We start from the raw sequence: 22,281 nt of genomic DNA, 5'->3' as shown, positions 1-22,281 counted from the left end.
GCAACTTTAATCTCAACAGGATTTGAACTCAGAACGTAAAGGGCCGTAGTTAGATACCATTAGGCATTTATCCGTTGGTCTACCGATTCTGCCAATTCCCATACATGAATACCCGTTTTAAACGCAGGTTTAAGGTTGATTCCATTACCCATAACCTTTCCTATACCGGTATGTTACCCAACCAAGATAGAAATCAATATTTTTGACACAGGTAGAAAAGCGAACAATTTGCATAAGATATTATTTCGTAATTATTTTTTACACCGCAAGTCTCATTCTATTTCAATCTATACAAGCCAATCTCGCCTTTTTATTATAAAATTAATCTCACCGCATTATTATAAAATTAATTAACCACTAAACTGTATTAAAATTGGATAAACTAATCGATGTTAAGCGTATTTTCTTTCTAAGATCTCGATAGACTGAACAGCTCGATCACATTGGCTTTTTTTTATATTTTGGCTGCAGAAAGAGAGAAAGGAATCCAAATCATGTTTTACTAAATCTAATGTCATACTATATTAATTTTGTTTTTCAAAATTTGTTTTCAGTTCATTTTGAAAGTAAATTTCAAACTCCATTTTGTATTAGTTAAATGAAAATAAATTATGAAATTATTGACGAAAATTGACGATAACGACGAGAAAAACCGGAGCATATTTGTCTTTTTGTCTTCCCCCTCCCAACTTGAATAGATTTTATTTCTGAAGAGAAATTCATTGATGGATTATTTAAATTCTCTAACTAAATTCTATTTATTATATGATCATAATAAAAAGTCGTTCATTTATGAAAAAAATATTTGGTTTTCAAAAATAATTATATATTTCTAGAAACAAACTAATAAAAAAAAAAGTATAATTGGGAGATATAAAAACAAAATCTTAATTATGGAGGGAAGGAGGTTTTGGAATTGTTTAGGTGGAGGGATGGAGATTATTACCAAAATTTTTATATTTCTTTTATTTGCAGATTTTTGATAAAGAAATATATAAATTATATTCTTATTACATAGTGTATGTGTATTAACTATATATATACACACACACACACAGAGTAACCTATCAAACTAAATATTTCTGTTGGAAATGTAACCGGGATAAAAAAAAATTCTAGTCATTGTTCAAGTGTTTCTCACAAATGAGAATAGAGGAAAGTAGGTCGGCCATGGTAATTTTAACAAAGGGAAGCAACCTATGGCCGCAGCAGATTCACAGTTCTCTCGTTAAGTGGAGGCTGGAATGTAAGTCCATCATCATCTCTTACTTTCGATCAACTGAAAAATAATCAAACATTCTCCCACCCTTCATGTCTGATATATCAAGTCTACAATGGATCAGCAATTATTTCCTAGTGTGTGTGTTAGTGCTTGCTTCACTTCTTAGATATATTCTTTCCCGCCCTTTACAAGTCTACAGTGAAACATCAATGTTTTGTACATATTCTCCCCACCTTCATGTCCCATATATGACCCTATGTAGTGGAAACGTTATTTTTATATATTTTTTTTTCTCCCTTTATTCTGTTCCAGATTGAAGTCGATAATGAAACATCAGTAATCTTTATATATACACACAACTATGCTTTCCCTCCATTCATGTCAGATATAACTAATCTACAGTGAACAGCCAATGTTATACACATCAGTCTCCCTCCCCGTCATGTCCCGTCTAACGACTCAGTGAAACATCAATTTTGTTTTTTCTCCCTCTTTTTCAAAATCGAAGTCGACAATGAAACACCATGCATCTATAATCACTTTTTCCTTCCACATATCCGACATACAAATAAACTGAGCCACTAATCTTGTACATACACACACGTGTGTTTCTTTCATGTCCACGCCAAAACACTCGTCCGATATACAAATAGATAGAGCGAAGCACAATTCTTTGTCGTTGCAATTCAATCTATTCCTCTTTCATCTGTTTACTCCAATATTGCACATTCTACTTCAATCGCTTTCTCCTCAGAACCGATGTTTACCTTCGCATGGTAGGTTGCACTGTTAGAAATAACAGCAAGCTCTTGAATCAGACTCTATCTGTCTTGAAAACAGAGGGGGGCACCTTGGAAAACCTAGTCTTAGATATTCGTAGAAAGAAAGATCGTCACAGGTCGAATGGTGCTGAACATGTATTGTCGACAGTTTGACCAGAGCTAAACGACAATATTATCTTCATTTTACATTACAGTAGCAAATTACCGTAATATTGAAAAATAAATGTCCGGTAATTACAAAAAAGAATATTTTCACCCGAAAAAGGTTTCTTCACTTAGTAATGATATTAATGCATGATCGAAGACTGGAGTTTTGAATTAGCTTGTTTACAGCCAGAACAAGATATTCACAACATAAATTCTAAGAAGATAAAATATAAACCGAGAGAAAATTTTTTTATTCCATCAATAATTGTCGAGTTTATGCCTGATTTGTTTCTTAGGCTTAGGAACAATAGTATTCCGTCTTCACTTTGTTTTCCTGTTATGTTCGTCTTTGCAGTTTTTGATGCCTATTTCTGTTAGGAGTGGTTACCATTCCACTTTCTATATATTTGGTTTCAAATAATCGTGATGGAGATCAGATATGGTATCGTTCACTCAAATCATGGAACATCTAAGAATGTTCTTCCCTATCACGTCTTGATAACTCTATTGTCCTGGACGAACATGTCTGCTCACTCACGTAGAAATAGCAGCCAAATCTGTATTACATCCTATGGACATTCCACATAATGTTATCTTAGATACTTCCCTAAAATATTGGACGGTTACGGTTTTAATACCTCTGATTTACTCAATCTACTGTCCTACGTACCACATAACATTTTATTTTAGTGCTGCTGTTTTGCCAAAATAACCCATCTCCTTCCCCCAGCGCCCTTCCGTTTGTTGATGTACAATGGAACATGCAGGTAAATTAAACATGTAACATCTCGCCATTAATGGCCAGCTCCGCAGAATTCAGCTCTATAAACTTTACTCAATAATAATGAAATAGCCCCAAAACACGAACACCCAATTTATCTCTTTTAATACTCTATCACTACACTTTTGTTCCATGGATGGGTTGAACAAGTTTACAAAATTCTCCTTTTTCTCATTTCTCTTACACTTTCCCCTGTATCCTTCCAATTTCCTTGTTCTAAATACCCTTTCCTTGTAATTCTCTCTCTCTCTCACTATATTCCGCCATATCTCTAACCAATTAGTGTTATCCTCTTTGGTACTGTCCAACCCCTCTATTCTATCTACTTAACTACCTCCGGTCTTTTATAGTGTCTCTCTATTGACTAGGGTATTTAGTTCTAAAAGGAGGAATGCATTCTAAATATTTTAATTTTAAATATTTTGTTGTAGTGTAATTTTAAATTGATTATTGAAAACCTCCTCTTTCTCCTCCCACTCCTCTTTCTTCATTTACTACAAATGTTGTCCGCACCTGAACCTCCTCCACACATACACACACTACTTTCATATTTTATTCATTTCACTTCTCATTTCATCAGTTCCCTTCCAACAACATATACAACCCACCCTATCCTCCTCCTCCTCTTCCAGTCTTTAGGAATAAGCTTAATATTCATTGCCTTCATCAACATTGCTAAATTAACGAGCATCTTCATCAAAACCTCAAACAAGGTAACATGTCTGTAGTCATTAGAAATATCAGTTAAACCTCCCTCTAATCACATTATGTCCTGTCTTAAAAAAAAAGTCACATTGCATAATGTAGTCTTAGGTACCCCTACAAAGACAAGAATGCCTTTAATCTTAGGTCTTTCATCAGGATTGACCTACTGGTGAGCAACAACCTGCTTACCTCTAGCACCATCACCACCCCGTTACAATTTCCCTGCTGATTTAATCATTTGGGTTTTGATATCTTTAATTCTTTTGATGCCAAAACACCTGAAACTGCCACTGGTTCTATAACACAAACTTACTGTTAAAACTTTCCACCAAAATTTCATCTTAATTTATGTTCCATATACCAGCTTAACAATGACTGTTATTTGATTAAATTCTTCAATATTTTCAAAATTGATTCAAACAAAGGCAGTATACTTCAACAGAAATACGGTAACAAAACGTGCTGTCGTGAATCTAAGAAGCTTATTTCCTTAATAAACGGTGTCCTTCCTTCAGTTATGTCCAAGCCTTAGAGCTACCCAGGTGGAGATACTTAGAGCTCTCCAAGATACTGGGCAATCTAAGTTTACAGTTGAAGGAAGACAATTGTCCAAGGTGCTACTCAATGAGATTGAACTCATAACCACATGGTTGTGAAATAAACTTCTTAATCAAGGAGCTATGATTGCACTTAAACATCTCACATCCTCAACATGAGGAAGGAAAGGGAAGATCAATGAAAATATACCTGAAGGAAACGAGAGTAACTGGAGTTACTTGGGTAAGGATGTAGAGCGCAGGGCAGAATAGAGGAGTCTGTCATGGGGCCCTGCAAAGCTAATCCCTGCATTAGAAGGAAAATACAACCTTAGAACACTTGCTGCTGTATTGTCACCCATTGTCACACATTTTTCCTTTCATATAAATCTCACGTCTTATTTTTGTGGTGCCTGTTTCTAGCAGATCAAGCAGTTACATAGAGGCTTCTTGGGAAATAAAAGACTTGATGGTCAAGGATGAAATATCTTCAATCATAAGACTATTTCAACAGGGCCTGATGTAGGGCTAAACTATTGCTACTATACTAGGTTTTATAGAGAATGAGAGAGCATCTACATAGTTGTTCAAGCTGCTAGAAATAGTAACCAAATCTCAAATCACTCCCTGCTACCTGTAAAAAGGAAGAGCACATTAAGCTATATAGTGTTTCTGGTTATGGCTGGTATATCGTTGGTCTGCTCAATCAGAAATGACTATGAGCTTTTCTTTTTCTTCTACTACTACTAATACTTCAAATTTATATATTGTTTGTGTTATATATTGTTGCCTTTCATGTTTTCTTGTGTTGGATTAATTCTTTGTATCTTTGTAGATGTATGAAGATCAGAATGGTAACTGAAACAGAAAACTAGAAGAGTCTTATTTGCTTTTCTTGACCACATCTTGTTGAGATGCCAAAGTCACACACTATATGAAGACTGTACTTAACAGATCTAACTAGCTCACAACGCAATAGACTTTTAATGCTATAACACCTAAATTATTGATATGCAGGAAAAAATTATTTACTAGACTATATTTGACTAAGTATAAAGTTTGTGTATAATGTGTATATTGTACATACCTTAATTTTCAGGACCTAAATTGTCTTAAAAACCTTGTGATTACTTGAAAATTATTTGAGCAACATATTCATATACACCTCTATTTTTATGAGTACTTTGCATTATGTACACCTCTAATTTTAATACTGGTTTTGATGATAAACTACATATAATACATGGGGTTCTACAGTATTTAAGACAAATATAATCAGTGTAAAAAAATTATATATGCACATATATATATTTATAAATTATTCAAAAGTCATTAATTCTTCCAATGATCCCGAGATATCATAACTGTTTGCATGCAATGATCAAACATAAAGAATCCTTACAGCTTGTCCAAACTTTCCTCTAAGAGCCAAGTATTTGAATTGTCAAGAATTATTAACAGTAGGTGTTTAAGGTGATGATTTAAGAATTGACAAAATTTTAAAAGAATTCGTTTTGTTTGCAACACCATGACTGCTATGGAATGAGATATTCCTTCTGTTTTAAACGAAGCCCTTGGCATACTTATAATTATGATGTTTCACATGCAACCTGTTTATCCAAGTTCATCTTCTGTGGATAACCAATACAGATATGACGTCAACAACAAGCCATTTCAACAACCTGAAGATAACAATCACTCACGCTACCGTCACCACCACCACCACCATCACCACCATCACCATGAACCCACTTGCCCTCATTATTTAAACAATTCAGTCAAGGGTGGCTACCAGTGTCGGAGTAACCGTGAACATTTAAATGCACCGGAGTCACAAACTTCTGCCAAGGTCGCAAGTCACAGCAGCAAACCTTACAAGTGTGAAATTTGCCGCAAAAGCTTTAGTCGGCGAGCCAACCTTCAAAATCATGAACACAGTGCATATTCCGGAAGTGGTGACCGGCAACAGCATCATAGTTGTGTCTACTGCCAGAAAGTGTTTGCTCAGAAAGCACATTTGCGCAGCCATGAGAGGACACACACAGGTGATCGCCCTTATACATGTTTAGTTTGTCTTAAGTCTTTTAGCCAAAAAGCTCATCTCAAAGTACATGAGCGCACCCATACAGGGGAACGACCTTTTAAATGTCCTACCTGTCCAAAAGCATTCAGCCAGAAGGACCATCTTAGTAACCATATAAGGACACACTCTGGAGAGCGACCTTTTCAATGTTCCCATTGTTCAAAAGCATTCAGCCAACGTGCACACCTTCGTAACCATGAGCACACACATGCATGTCACAAGCCATTTGTCTGCACCTTATGTGACAAAGCATTTGCACAAAGAATTAACTTACTCAGTCACATCAGAACTCACACAGGTGAGAAACCGTTCTCCTGTGATATATGCGGGAAGAATTTCTCCCAGAAAGGCAATCTCAAGACTCATAAACGCACACATGGCAACAAAAAAATCTTTGAATGTAATGTCTGTGGAAAAGTCTTCCCTCAAAAATCAATCCTACAGTGTCATGAGAAAGCACATATGATGCCAAACTTGGCTGAAGTGAACCCATCATCTAACAAGGATCAAGTTTTTCAGTACAACCTACCAGAATCTGGTGGTGTTAATCAACCATAAATTCCTTCTTTTCTCATGATTGTTATTCTCAGTTTTTAGGAATTTAGGACTTGAATGTGTCATCTTAATTACTGTTAAGTGTATCATTTTATTGGCTATTCATCAATATAAATTTCGGTATTAATTAAAAATCATTTATTCACTATTTCAATTCTGTTTGTAAAACTTTACTATGGATGTAATCAGTGGAAATAAGTAATTAATTGGGAGCTGACATACTTATTGTAGGAACCAAAATAAAAAATAAATATTGCTGAATTAAAATTATCTCTGTAATAAAGAAAATCACACTTAGTATTAATGACAATTATTATGATGAAAAAAGAGAGATAACTCTGAAATCTGAATTTATTAAAATTTGAACATGCTATGGGGTGGGAGTATTATCTTTGGTAAGTATGGTAACAACTATGGATATTTTTAAGTATTATTAAATGCCTTCAATGAACGATAATCTTAGGATTTCAGAATTATTTCCCTTATTTTCTTGACAAGAATTATCATTAATGCTGATGATTGTTCTTCCTTCGTTACTATTACAGGTAAAATTTTAATTGAGCGAACATTGTTTGGCATACTACCTTATTTCTGTTCCCCACTTAACTATACATTCTTTATGCAACTGGCAACACTGGGAAATATTCCCATATTTATTTTATGCATTCAAAATCCACAGAAAACTGATAGCAATAAAGTTCTGTTCTTTACCAAACATGTAGTTTAATTTTCTCTAATTACAGATATAATTGTTATATTCAGGATATCTTTAAAATAATCAAACTTCTCTGCCAATTTAGTTTCCATTGCAGACATCCATAGTTTATTTCATGTATTTTTGTTATTATAAATGTTTTCATCTTTTGTTGTTGTATAAACACCTGTCAACCCTACTTGAACAAACCTACAATTAAAAGACATTCCAGTTTGATCATTTTGTTTACCCATCAGATCCAGTGTACCTAGGATGTATTGTAAGATGTGATTTGAGGTTATCTTGATCAAGACATTAATCCTTTAGCATTCAGATTATTCTGCCAGATGTAATGCTTATTTATTCACATTGGTTTAAATTAATCATGCATTATATCCTAACTTTAAGATTTTGATGATGTGATTGTTTATTTTTAGAATAACATTGTAAGATAGGTGTGAGAGGCCAGATCTGGCCAGTTTGAACATAAAATAAGTAGAATATTTGGACCAGATATGGCCGGTTTAAATACTAAATGATTAAACTGGCCATACCAGTCCAAAATAGTCTGCTTGTTTTATGTTCAAACCATTCAGATCAGGCCTCTCACACCCACTCTACAATGTCAATCTAAAAATAACCAATCACATATTAATCTTGACGCTACAAGATAACACATGATCACTTCAAAACAAAGTGAAAAAGTAAGCATTACATTTGACAATAATCTGGATGCTGAAAGGACAAACTGCATTTGATAGTGAGGCTGTACTTTAAGAATCCATGAATTTGGGTGGGTTGGGGTAGAGTCACCCTTTAGTTAGCTCTACTCCAAAGTTCACCCTGGCCTGGGATAGCAGTACCTGTCAAATAACAGCAAATGGTCCTAAAGCTAAGGCATACAGGTCTCAGAGGAGGACTGGCCCTTAGTTATATACATCAGTTTCAAATTTTGGCATAAGGTCAACAAGTTCAGGGGAGAGGCAATCGATTATATTGACTCCAGTGCACAGGTGGTACTTATTTTATCAACCCCAAAAGTTTGAAAGAGAAAGTCGACCTCAACAGAATTTGAAAGATGGATAAAATGCTGCTAAACATTTTGCCCAGCATGCTAACAATTCTGCCAGCTCACACATACATATATATTTATATATATATATATATTCTTTTCTTTTATTTGTTTCAGTCATTTGACTGCGGCCATGCTGGAGCACCGCCTTTAGTCAAACAAATCAACCCCAGGACTTATTCTTTGTAAACCTAGTACTTATTCTATTGGTCTCTTTTGCCGAACTGCTAAGTTACGGGCACATAAACACACCAACATTGGTCATCAAGCAATGGTGAGGGGACAAACACAGATACAAACATACACACACAGGCACACACACACATATAAATAGCATATACATATATCATTAATATATATATATTATCAATATATATGTATTTTATTAATATATATATATGTATACTATTAAGATATATATATATATATATATGTTAATATATATAAATTCAATAATAGGACAAATTCTTTTACAAGAATTTATCAAGTAGCTAGCGTGAAAAAACCTCATAAGGGAAAAAAATCCATCATTTATTCCCAAAATATATATTTATATTTATATAAGGGCATTACTATACAATAATGCCTCACGCCATGAGGGACTCTACGGTCAGACTACCATAAAAAGCACATTTTTAACTTAGAGTCCCTCATAGCGTGAGGCATTATTGTATAGTAATCCCTTTATATAAATATAAATATATATTTCGGGAATAAATGATGAATTTTTCCCTTATGAGGTTTTTTTCACGCTAGCTACTTGATAAATTCTTGTAAAAGAATTCGTCCTATTATTGAATTAAATATATTACCAGAATATATTCAGTACTGAATTTATTCTGAGAAAAAAGCATATTTACCGAGATGCAATTTGAAATTCCCACCACTTACATAGGGAAATAGCGATGAACAGTCGTCTATATGCTATGCTGGATACACGGTGTTCGTTTGGTATGTTGATTCACTGTTTATTTCTATTTTTCTTGACCATATTATACTGACGAATAGAGGTTGTATAATACTACAATAACTACGAAATCATGATCTATAATTTAGTCTGTTTTTAAGGGGTTGGCTTTGAGAGTTGCATTTCCTCGCGTTCGGTAAAAATGTGCCTTTTATGGTAGTCTGACCTTAGAGTCCCTCATAGCGTGAGGCGTTATTGTATAGTAATGCCCTTATATAAATATAAATGTTAATATATATATATATATATATTACTAGCTGAGATACCCGGCCTTGCTCAGGATTAAATGATATAGTTTTTTTATTGTTTTACTTGTTTCAGTCATGTGACTGCAGCCATGCTGGAGCACCACCTTTGGTCGAAAAAATCGACCACAGGGTTTATTCTTTGTAAGCCTAGTATTCGTTCTATGTCTTTTGCCGAACTGCTAAGTAATGGAGATGTAAACACAGCAAAATTGGTTGACAAACAATGGTGGGGGTACGAACACACATACACACACAAATATATGACAGTCTTCTTTCTATACACACACATATATACATACATATATCAATAATATTAATACGCTAGTTTGTTTTTCGTACCTACATGAAAGAAATTGTTAAAAGAAATTTTGTTGCTTAAATAAAAAGTTTTAACTAGATCTCTTGTAATTTCTGGAAGAGATTTGAAATCACCACCTACTTCTCAACACCCATGCCTACTGGTTCACCAAAGCAGCAACAGTCTCAATGGGAAAATTAAGATATCTAAATTTGATGTGTGTGGAACAAGGGAGAGAGGAAGTGAGAAAGAGAGAGTGAACAGGAGTGGCTGAATTCCTTTCTATGATTGAACTGAAATTGACTCCTGGCTACTAAAGGCCCAACCACACACACACACATTTGTTTTAGGTCTTCTACTCATTTGACTTCAGCCATACACCAAATAACATGTTAAGTCTTATGTTCTGAAATTTAAATTGTGAATTTGTTTTAATTATAAAATTACACCTCAGCTAAAGAACATCTTTTGGATTTTGAATACAACTTTTTCTTTCTCTTTCTATATTTTTGTTAAGTTACAATTTCTCTGTTTTGGTCAGAATTTTTCCAATTTCTTTTTTCTTGTATCAAATAATTGATGAAAGCATTAAAAAAAAAATTAAATTCATAGAGCTGAACAAAATTTAAAATATTAAATCTATTTTTTCCCTTTCCTTAATACTAATAAGAGCATAGTATGAGAGAGATTTGGCTGTTATTTCTAGCAAATTGAACAACCACACAGAGTTGTTCAATTGGGTCATTTGTTGATGTGTATAAGTAAGCAAAAATTAAAAGATACACATACACACACACACACATATATATGAATGTGTCTGTGTTTGTACCCCCACCACCATTGCTTGACAACCGATGTTGTGTTGGTGTGTTTGCATCCCTGTAACTTAGCTGTTCAGCAGAATATACTGATAGAATAAGCACCAGGCTTACAGAGAATAAGTCCAGGGTTCAATTTTTTCAACTAAAGGGTGGTACTCCAGCATGGCCACCGTCATATGACTGAAACAAGTAAAAGAATATGAGAAAAATGTTCCGTACCACTACACCAAGAGGGTTCTCTGAATACATACGATGTATTTTAAGGATAAATAGTAATTCTCTTTACGTTTGCATAACTGAGATACTTTGATTGAATTATATAGTTATCGGTTTTACACTTCTTTCTATATTCTGTCACTGTTGAAATTTTTGTGTGGAGAAGGGTAGTCACTTAGATCGACCCCAGTATGTAACTGGTACTTAATTTATCAGCCCCAAAAGGATGAAAGGCAAAGTCAACCTCGGCAGAATTTGAACTCAGAATGTAAAGACATGAAATAAAGCTAAGCATTTCGCCAGCGTGCTAATGATTCTGCCAGCTCGCTGCCTTTAACTGTCACAATATAGAAACATTTCTCATGGCAACAGCACATAATTTGCAGATACTTACATTTTTCATAATTTCTCTGAATTTTTCACTGGTCCAGCTAGTATACCTAAATATACATACATATAAAAACCTATATATATATATACACATATATATATATATATACACACATATATATATATATGCACACATATATATACTTATATAAATATATATATACATAAATATCATACATATATATATATATATATATATATATATATATATATATATGTAACTTAGCTGTTCAGCAGAATATACTGATAGAATAAGCACCAGGCTTACAGTGAACTCAGAATGTATATACAGTAAATGAAATATAAGGATTTCGGTCTTCACCTCTTTTTTATATATATATACATATATACACGTGTATACATACATAGATATATATGTATATACATATGCTTGAACGGAGACGTATAGATTTGTGCTGCATCCAAGAAGTAAGGTGGAGAGGAAGTTCTGCTAGGTTCCTCACAGGCAAAGAACATGGGTATAAGATTTTCTGGGCAGGAAACACTGACGGGGTTGGGGGCGTGGGTATACTTCCTGAAGAGAAATGGGTTGATAAGGTAATCAAGGCAGTCAGAATCTGTGATAGAACACTTAAGATTAGATTAATGCTGCAACATGGTTTAGCAACCATTATCTCAGCCTATGCCCCTCAGTTGGGGCAACCTGATGAACAGAAAAACCGATTTTATGACACCCTCTTGCAGACTACCTCATCGATGAATGGCAGGGACCTTCTCTTTGTAGCTGGCGACTTCAATGGGCATGTTGGACAACATACAGTGGGCTTCCATGGAGGCTATGGTTTTGGTTCTCGCAATGAGGAGGGAACCAGGTTGCTAGAGTTCTGCAATGCAAATGATCCTATGGCTTGTAATGCTAACTTCGGGAAACCTAACAGTCACCTATTCACTTACCAATCTGATGGAGACAGGAAATGGGCAAGATGGCTACTTCATCATCATCATCATCATCGTTTAACGTCCGCTTTCCATGCTAGCATGGGTCGGACGATTTGACTGAGGACTGGTGAACCAGATGGCTACACCAGGCTCCAATCTGATTTGGCAGAGTTTCTACAGCTTATAAATGCCAAAACCTTCCCAGGTGAAGAATGCACCCAACAACATAGATAAGTAGTTAGTGACTTCAGGATCAAGGCTAAATGGATGCCCAGAAGATGACCAGCGTGTAGAAGAAGGGTCTGGAAGCTTAAAGATCCTGTGAGTGGACAGAGATTCAGAGATGTATTAGTTGAAGCTTTTGAGAAAATAGAGGTGCATATAGTATCACATGATGTGGAAGACAACAGGAGGTTTTTATGAGACAACCTGTTGAGGGCTACTGATCAGATCTGTGGATGGTGCAAAGTCCCCTCTCGACTCAAGGTAACGTGGTGTTGAAACAATGTAGTTGACAGGGCCATTAGGGAAAAGAAACAGGCATGGAAGGACTGGAAGAATGGTGGTTGCAGGGAATTGTATCAGATTGCCAGAAGAGAAGCTAGGAGACAGGTTTACTTAGCCAGAGGGGAAGCAGATAAGAAAAAATTTGCCAATGTTCTGCATTGTGAGGACCAAGACAGTGTATGAGAGAGAATTGTAGTATCATAGGAGAGAAATGTGTCTGCATGGATGATGGTGCACTTACAGTTAATGAGGCTGCAAAGAGAGAGACTTGGAGATGCCACTATGAAAGGTTGCTAAATGAAGAGAATGAATGGGAGAAAGAGAGTCTGCCAAATGTCGACCCAACAGAGGGACCAGCTATCTGAATTGACGGTACTATGGTAGATAAAGCAATTTAGGGTATGAAGACAGGGAAAGCCTCTGGCCCATCAGGAATCACTGCAGAGATACTTAAAATACTGGCAGATTGAAAAGACACTTTATTTCCTGTGTCCTTATGTTTACAAGGAGGAGACAAGCACCTCCATCCAGCTAAGCCTGCATCCAGAGACATGTTTCTGAGTCTTTGCTCGTCATCAGTCTGGAGGAAATGTGTCAAGGCCGACAGGAAGCGGTGCAGCTTCCTAGGGTTAAATAGCAGTAGTATTATTCCCTTCATGGGACTGTCACATTAAGTTGACAGCATACAACTACTTTATCGTATCACTACTGCATAAATCTCTCTGAGAGATTTAAAAATGTATTATTTATATATCTATGTATATATATATATATATATATCATTAGTATGTATGTATATATATATATATATATATATATGTATGTATTATATTGTTTAAATATATATATATATATATATATATATATATATATATATGTATGTATTATATTGTTTAAATATATATATATATATATATATATATATATATATATATACTCTTTTACTTGTTTCAGTCATTTGACTGCGGCCATGCTGGAGCACCGCCTTTAGTCGAGCAAATCGACCCCGGGGCTTATTCTTTGTAAGCCTAGTACTTATTCTATCGGTCTCTTTTGCCGAACCGCTAAGTGATGGGGACACAAACACACCAGCATCGGTTGTCAAGCAATGCTAGGAGGACAAACACAAACACACACATATATATATATAGATATATATGACGGGCTTCTTTCAGTTTCCGTCTACCAAATCCACTCACAAGGCTTTGGTCGGCCCGAGGCTATAGTAGAAGACACTTACCCAAGGTGCCACGCAGTGGGACTGAACCCGGGACCATGTGGTCGGTAAGCAAGCTACTTACCACACAGCCACTCCTGCGCCTCCGCACCATCTGAGCGGGATCACTGCCAGAGCAGCTGTCTGGTTTCCATGCCAGTGGCACGTAAAAAGCACCATTTGAGTGTGATTGTTACCAGCGTCGCTTCACTGGCACTTGTGTTGGTGGCACATGAACAAAATATTCGAGTGAGGTCATTGCCAGAGCCACTGGACTGACTCCTGTGCAGGTGACACGTAAAAAACACCATTTGAGTGTGACCATTGCTAGTACCGCCAGACTGGCCCTCGTGCCAGTGGCATGTAAAAGCACCCACTACACTCTCAGAGTGGTTGGCGTTAGGAAGGGCATCCAGCTGTAGAAACTCTGCCAAATCAGATTGAAGCCTGGTGCAGTCATCCGGTTCGCCAGTCCTCAGTCAAATTGTCCAACCCATGCTAGCATGGAAACCAGATGTTAATCGATGATGATGATGATAATGATTATTTATATATATTATTAATATATATATATATATATATATATATATACATTGTATATTATTCATATATATATATATATATATCATCATCATCATCATCATCGTTTAACGTCCGCTTTCCATGCTAGCATGGGTTGGACGATTTGACTGAGGACTGGTGAAACCGGATGGCAACACCAGGCTCCAGTCTGATTTGGCAGAGTTTCTACAGCTGGATGCCCTTCCTAACGCCAACCACTCAGAGAGTGTAGTGGGTGCTTTTACGTGTCACCCGCACGAAAACGGCCACGCTCGAAATGGTGTCTTTTATGTGCCACCCGCACAAGCCAGTCCAGGGGCACTGGCAACGATCTCGCTCGAAAATCCTACAGGAGCCAGTCAGGCGGTACTGGCAACGGCCACGCTCAAAATGGTGCATCTCATGTGCCACCCGCACAAGAACCAGTCCAGGGGCACTGGCAACGATCTTACTTGGCTTGCCGGGTCTTCTCACGCACAGCCCATTTCCAAAGGTCTCGGTCCATAGTCATCGCCTCGGTGAGGCCCAATGTACGAAGGTCTTGCCTCACCACCTCAGCCCAGGTCTTCCTGGGCCTACCTCTTCCACGGGTTCCCTCAACTGTTAGGGTGTGGCACTTTTTCACGCAGCTATCCTCCTCCATTCTCACCACATGTCCATACCAGCGCAATCGTCTCTCTTGCACGCCACAACTGATGCTTCTAATGTTCAGCTTTTCTCTCAAGATACTTACACTCTGACGGGTATTCACATTGACATTACACATCCAACGGAGCATACTGGCTTCATTCCTTGCGAGCTTACGTATGTCCTCAGCAGTTACAGCCCATGTTTCACTGCCATGTAGCATGGTTGTTCGTACGCATGCGTCATACAGTCTGCCTTTTACTCTGAGTGAGAGTCCCTTTGTCGCCAGCAGGGGTAAGAGCTCTCTAAACTTTGCCCAGGCTATTCTTATTCTAGCAGCTACACTTTCAGCGCACCCACCCCCACTACTAACTTGGTCGCCCAGATAGCGGAAGCTATCGACTACCTCTAGTTTTTCACCCTGGAATGAGATAGAAGTTGTTTCCTGTTTGTTTGCAGTCTTTATTGCACCTGAACATCTGCCACAAACAAAAACTAACTTGCTAGTTAACCTGCCTTTGATGTTGCTGCACCTCTTATGTGTCCATAGCTTGCACCGGGTACATCTTATAGAGTTACTACCTACTCCTTTTCTACATACTGAGCAGGGCCATCTACCTGAAGGGGTTTGTGTTTTATCTACCTTCCTACTTATTAGGATTTTGGTTTTAGCTAGGTTGACTCTAAGGCCCTTCAGTTCTAGACCTTGCTTCCACACCTGAAACTTCTCCTCTAGTTCTGATAGTGACTCCGCAATTAGGGCAAGGTCATCAGCATAGAGGAGCTCCCAGGGGCAACCTGTCTTGAACTCCTCTGTGATTGCCTGGAGGACTATGGTAAATAATAGGGGGCTGAGGACGGAACCTTGGTGGACCCCTACCTCTACCCGGAATTCATTGCTGTACTCATTTCCAACCCTCACCTTACTGGCCGCATCTCTGTACATGGCTCGCACAGCTCTCACTAGCCATTCTTCTATCCCAAGTTTCCTCATGGGATATATATATATATATATTATTAATATATATATCTTTTTTTTTTTTTTTTTTTTTTTTTACTTGTTTCAGTCATTTGATTGTGGCCATGCTGGAGCACCGCCTTTAGTCGAGAAAATCGACCCCAGGACTTATTCTTTGTAAGCCTAGTACTTATTCTATCGGTCTCTTTTTGCCGAACCGCTAAGTTACGAGGACGTAAACACACCAGCACCGGTTGTCAAGCGATGGTGGGGGGAGACAAACACAGACGCACAAACACACAAACACACACATATATATATATATATACATATATACGACGGGCTTCTTTCAGTTTCCGTCTACCAAATCCACTCACAAGGCTTTGGTCAGCCCGAGGCTATAGTAGAAGACACTTGCCCAAGGTGCCACGCAGTGGGACTGAACCCGGAACCATGTGGTTGGTAAGCAAGCTACCTACCACACAGCCACTCCTACGCCTATATATATATTATTGATATATATATATACATTGTTAATATATATATACAAATTATTTATACATATATATTAATGATATATATATATATACATTGTTAATCTATATATATAAAAATGAGAATGTGTGTGTGTCTGTCCGTCTGTCTGTCTGTCTGTCTGTGTGAATCCCTAAAACTCGAGAACTACGCAACCAATTTCATTCAAATTTTACACATGCCTTACTTAGGGTTCCAGTTGTGTTTTAGTCAAAAAAAATTATTAACTTCTTGCAGAGTTCGAGCACACGGCAACATAATATCTCCTCCACTATCTAAGTATTACGTGTCAAAAGTGAAACAAAAACACTCATGTCAAATACTTTCACTTTAAAAATGAAACTATTCCACTAACTGAAACAATCACATTTCGATACTGTAGTGACAGATACTTTCACAGAGAGAGAAAGAGAAAGACAGAAAGAGAGAGAGAGAGAGATGTATATGTATACATATACATGTATATGTACACCATTTCGATACTGTAATGACAGATACTTTCAGAGAGAGAGAGAGAGAAAGAGAGAGAGAAAGAGAGAGAGAGAAAGAGAGAGAGAGAGAGAAAGAGAGAGAGAGAAAGAAAGAGAGAGAGAGAGAGAAAGAAAGAGAGAGAGAGAGAGAGAGAGAGATGTATATATATACATATAGATGTACACGTATATGTATATATATATATAGATCTATACATACATGTATATGTATACATATGTGTAGATGTATATATATATATATAGATGTACATGTAATATGTACACATATATACATATATACATATATAAATGCATACAGATATCTATACATATATACACCCATCACACACACATACACATGCACACAAACACACACATTAGTCATTTGTTTTCTTATCCAAAACTACGTCAAAAGTACTGAATGGATCTTTATGAAATTTGGAAATTATATTCTTTGCATAACGGCCATAACTCCCATGAAAATTCATATATTTTTGATGTTGATGAAATTTTAACCCGAACATAACAGATGAGCATTATTTAGAAAATGATGTCACACGTTATCGAGGCTACCATTCTTTCTGGATGTGCAAAAGGGGATGACGTCTTTATTCCAAGAATTCCTCTTACTCCATCAGGAGCAGACATTCCTTTTACATTCAGAAGACTACAATTCCCCCTTCGTGTGACTTTTGCCATGTCCATAAACAAATATCAGGGTCAAACACTGTCTGTAGCTGCTTCTCACATGGACAACTGTATGTTGGCTGCTCAAGAGTGGGCAGCAACAAAAAAACTATTTGTATATGCTCCACAAGGGAAAACAAGGAACATAGTTTACAATGAGGTGTTATAATCACAACAGCAAGAAAGTATGTACTTGATCACCTTCTTTTACGAAACGTCATTGACTATCATATATTTATATTGATATACATATATATACGTGTGTTTGGGTACGTGTGTGTATATACATCTCTATATATAAAGATGATGCGTAGTCTAGACGGCGTTTTTAGATTTCATTATTCTCTTTAACTCGGGCAACGCCGGGTATTTCTGCTAGTACATATATACAAATTATTTATATAAGTGAAATCGAAATCGAGTTAAATTTGACGTCTGGCACCCATACCAACGTCGTCTCCCTCATTGGACACGAAACTCAGCTTGCGAAGACTTATTGGGACAAGCGAAAGCAAAATTGTGATGGCACCTGTGCCCAGCGTCGCCTTTCTGGCACTTGTGCCCGCGGCATGTGTAAGGACTTTTGAGCGAGATCGTTGCCAGTGCCCCTGGACTGGCTCTTGTGCGGGTGGCACATAAAATACACCATTTTGAGTGTGGCCGTTGCCAGTACCGCCTGATTGGCCTTTGTGCCAGTGGCACGTAAAAAGCACCCACTACACTGTCTGAGTGGTTGGCGTTAGGAAGGGCATCCAGCTGTAGAAACTCTGCCAAATCAGATTGGAGCCTGGTGTAGCCATCTGGTTTCACCAGTCCTCAGTCAAATCGTCCAACCCATGCTAGCATGGAAAGCGGACATTAAACGACGATGATGATGATGATGAAATTTAATTTTATAATGAAAAATATATTAATAATTTAGAGAAGAACCACCAAGATTCAATCCAAACACTGAAGGAGATCAGACCCCATCAAGAAAAATATACTCTTCAAAATACTAATTTAAAGAGTTGGAAAAAAGCAGCTATGCGTTTTGTCCGAGGCATTAATGATTGTGCCAGCTCATCACCTTAATATTCCTCTAAGAAAACAACTTGCATTTCATTTGTCTACTTTTGTCCCATTATGATATTGAGATTATAAATGTTTCATGTTGAAAGGTGCTTGACTGACTGGTAGTAGGAGAGAAGGAAATATTACTGAGTGAGACTAAAGTAGATGGATGACTAAATGGTTTTCATACAAGATTATAAAAGAGAAAAAGCCTATTTCTGGTTACTATTCTTTCCACTACTGATTAGGTTGTCTAGGTAACAAAGGTTATCAACTACTTCTATGAAGCCTTCTAAAAGTACTGAAAAAAATGTATTTTACTGATGCTTTTCTGACTAACTACTCTTGTGCGTCAAGATACAAAGTTTGTTTTCTCTGTCAGCCTGCCTGTGATTCCACTACACCTCTTGTGCACATTAAGTACACTATAGTGAATGCCTACTGGCTCTTTTCCAACATAGAATATTGCTACTGTTTCCCTAATAACAACAGGATTCCCAGTCTTGTTTCCTACTTATTAAAGCTTTAGTCTTCATTCGTAAATACTTTGGGTTAAAGAACAATGAAGACTATGTTCAAAAATATGCTCAATACTTCCTAAGATTCAAGTCTGAATATACATTTGAGTGTGCGTATGAGTGAGGATGTGTGTACATGTGGTTTTTCTGACAACAAGATTCTACTCACAAAGCTTAGATCAAATTGATGATTTGCTAAAAATCACCTGCCCAAGGTGGCATACAGTGGGACTGTACCCAGAAACAAACTTTTTAGCCTCAGGACCCTGCCTATTGCATAGAAATGAAAGATAAACATTGGCTCTTTAAGCCACAGCAATCTCTGAATGGTCAGAAGTACAATCAGCTTTAGCTGTTCTACAGAAGAACAAAAATTCAAGTCTGCTGAATGGAGCCTGGTTCACAGTTGATTATTGTTTCCTTAACATCTTTCATTTATCTAAGGAGTCATGTACAATGTAAGAGAGTTATATTCAGCACAGGCCATTCTACTTTCACCAATGATCTCTAACCATAACAAGGTCAGAAGCTTCACTTAATTTTCTTCCTCTTCTTCAAATAGTTGCAACCAAGATGTATTTTACCACACCACACTGAGATCTCTGTCTTCTAATAGTTTCGGTAAATACTCAATTTAATGTTGTATGTCTCTGCTAATAACATCAATGTACTTCAGTGGGCTTTGTCCTCTATTAGGTCATGGCTGTCTCCAAAATATAACATCCCATATGGCCCGATGCTCAATATGCTAGCAGTGATCAGAAAAACCTACCCTACATTGAGCAGCATTAGAGATGGATGAAATATGTCCAAAAATTTCCTCTTTGATCTTGTGCCCATGCCATGAGATGTTTTGAGCCATTGTGAGAAACCTGGAGTGTGTGTATGAGTTAGGATGTGTGTACATGCTCCAGGTGCATAAAATTCAGGATAGAGACACTGCTGCCATGTGCTACAGGAAATGAACTGTGTATTGCTTGTGTGTAAAACTCCAGCTGTTTTTAGTATTGGAGTTTAAGGTAGCAAAATTCCACTGTCATATAATGACAAGTGATTACATGGGCTCAATTATTCATATGACCCTTCCAGTAGTGTTCTTCTTTTTTTCCTTGAGTCCTGGGACTCATAAGGCTGACTACCTGGTTCCTAAGGTGTAAAAGTGACCAAGATTACAATATTCTTTCTCAAAAATACATTGGTACTTTACAAGGTTCAAAGCCAGAAGTTTTGAGAGGAGGGGCAAGTTGATTATATTGACTCTCAGTATTTGATTGACACATTATTTTATAAAGACCAAAGAGATGAAAGGCAATGTTGATCTCAGCAGGATTTGAACTGAAAATGTAAAAAAAGCCTGAAATCAATACTGCTAAGCATTTTATTCAATGTAGTAATGATTCTGCCAACTTGCTGCCAGTAGTGTTGACAGAAGTGAAATGAAGGATGGAAAATGCTGCTGAGGTGGTGGAAACCAGCCTGGAAATGAAAAGTAAAAGACACAGAGTGGAATGGGTCAGATATTGCCCAAATGGACGCCATCAGAAAAACAAAAACAAGTATGATAATGTGACCAATGAAATTAGCAATGTTCAAGGAGAGGAGCATGCAACTAAAGTTGTGGGCCTGGAAAACCGATGTTTATAGACAGCCTGGTAACAGTAATGTAGAGAAATCCACCATGGCATATAGAGCCAATAAGTTTGCAATTCTTCTAAGAGAAGTATACGACATGCTTTCATCTCAAGCCAATATTAGATGATGATGATGCTAGAGTGACAGTACTGATTATCATCAATATGGGTATTATTGGAACATATTCTGGTAGTACTCAAGTGATTTCTTGCAAAGTGTACTCAGTGACAACTTTTATCTTTTGTTTCAGTCAGTGGATGGTGACCATACTGGGGCCACTACCTTGAAGGGTTTTAGTTGAACAGGGCCAGTCACACAGTACTGGCAAAGGCCACCTTTTTGAGCGTGGCCATTGCCAGCACCGTGTGACTGGCCCTCATGCCAGTGGCACGTAAAAGCACCCACTACACTCTCGGAGTGGTTGGCGTTAGGAAGGGCAACCAGCTGTAGAAACTCTGCCAGATCAGATTGGAGCCTGGTACAGCCTTCTGGCTTGCCAGTCCTCAGTCAAATCGTCCAACCCATGCTAGCATGGAAAGCGGATGTTAAACGATGATGAACGAGATTAACTCCAGAATTTGTTTTTAGTCCTTTACCATTTAAACTGGCCATATCTGACTAAAATACTCTACTTGCTCTATGTTCAAACTGACCAGATCTAGCTTCTCATACCAACCATAAAATGTCATTTTAAACATAAACAATCACATCAAAATCTCAAGGCTACAAGATAATGCAGGATGATTTTTAAATAATGTGAATAAATAAGCATTACATTTGACAGAATAATCTGAACATTAAAGAGTTAATACAAGGATTTATTCTATTGGTCTCTTTTGTCAAACTGCTAAGTTATGGAGATATAAACAAAGCAACACTGGTTGTCAAGCAGTGATGGGGAAAAAGACAAACACACGCACACACAATTAGCTTCCACACAGACTCTGTCAACAAAATTCACTCACAAGGCATTGGTTGGCCAGGAGCTATAGTAGATGACAAGGTGTTGTGCAGTAAGATTGAACCTGAAACTGCATGGTTTCAAAACAAGTCTGTTAAACACACACTCATTCTTGCACCGAAACATGACCAAGACTTGAG

The 22,281-nt window shown here is 37.2% G+C and overlaps 1 protein-coding gene across 7 annotated transcripts; it reads left to right on the top strand.

The window, feature by feature from the left end:
- Positions 1–869: 869 nt before the first annotated feature.
- On the top strand, positions 870–6,959 carry LOC106884351 (uncharacterized). 7 transcript variants are annotated; one of them, XM_014935690.3, is made up of 2 exons: positions 870–1,246; positions 5,009–6,959. In XM_014935690.3, exon 2 carries the CDS (start codon positions 5,765–5,767, stop codon positions 6,812–6,814), a length of 1,050 nt encoding a protein of 349 aa, XP_014791176.1. In that variant the 5' UTR covers positions 870–1,246; positions 5,009–5,764; the 3' UTR covers positions 6,815–6,959. The 7 variants fall into 7 exon arrangements, with proteins under 7 accessions (XP_014791176.1, XP_014791179.1, XP_089218771.1 ...); XM_014935693.3 differs by having other exon boundaries at positions 1,228–3,645; XM_089362645.1 differs by lacking the exon at positions 870–1,246 and adding an exon at positions 1,340–1,358.
- The last annotated feature ends 15,322 nt before the right edge of the window (positions 6,960–22,281 follow it).

This window comes from Octopus bimaculoides, chromosome 14 (genome assembly GCF_046866305.1).
Source record: "Octopus bimaculoides isolate indiv1 chromosome 14, ASM4686630v1, whole genome shotgun sequence".
Taxonomy (NCBI): domain Eukaryota; kingdom Metazoa; phylum Mollusca; class Cephalopoda; order Octopoda; family Octopodidae; genus Octopus; species Octopus bimaculoides.
Note: the sequence above shows the minus strand (reverse complement) of the source record. Positions and strands in the feature narration are given on the sequence as shown.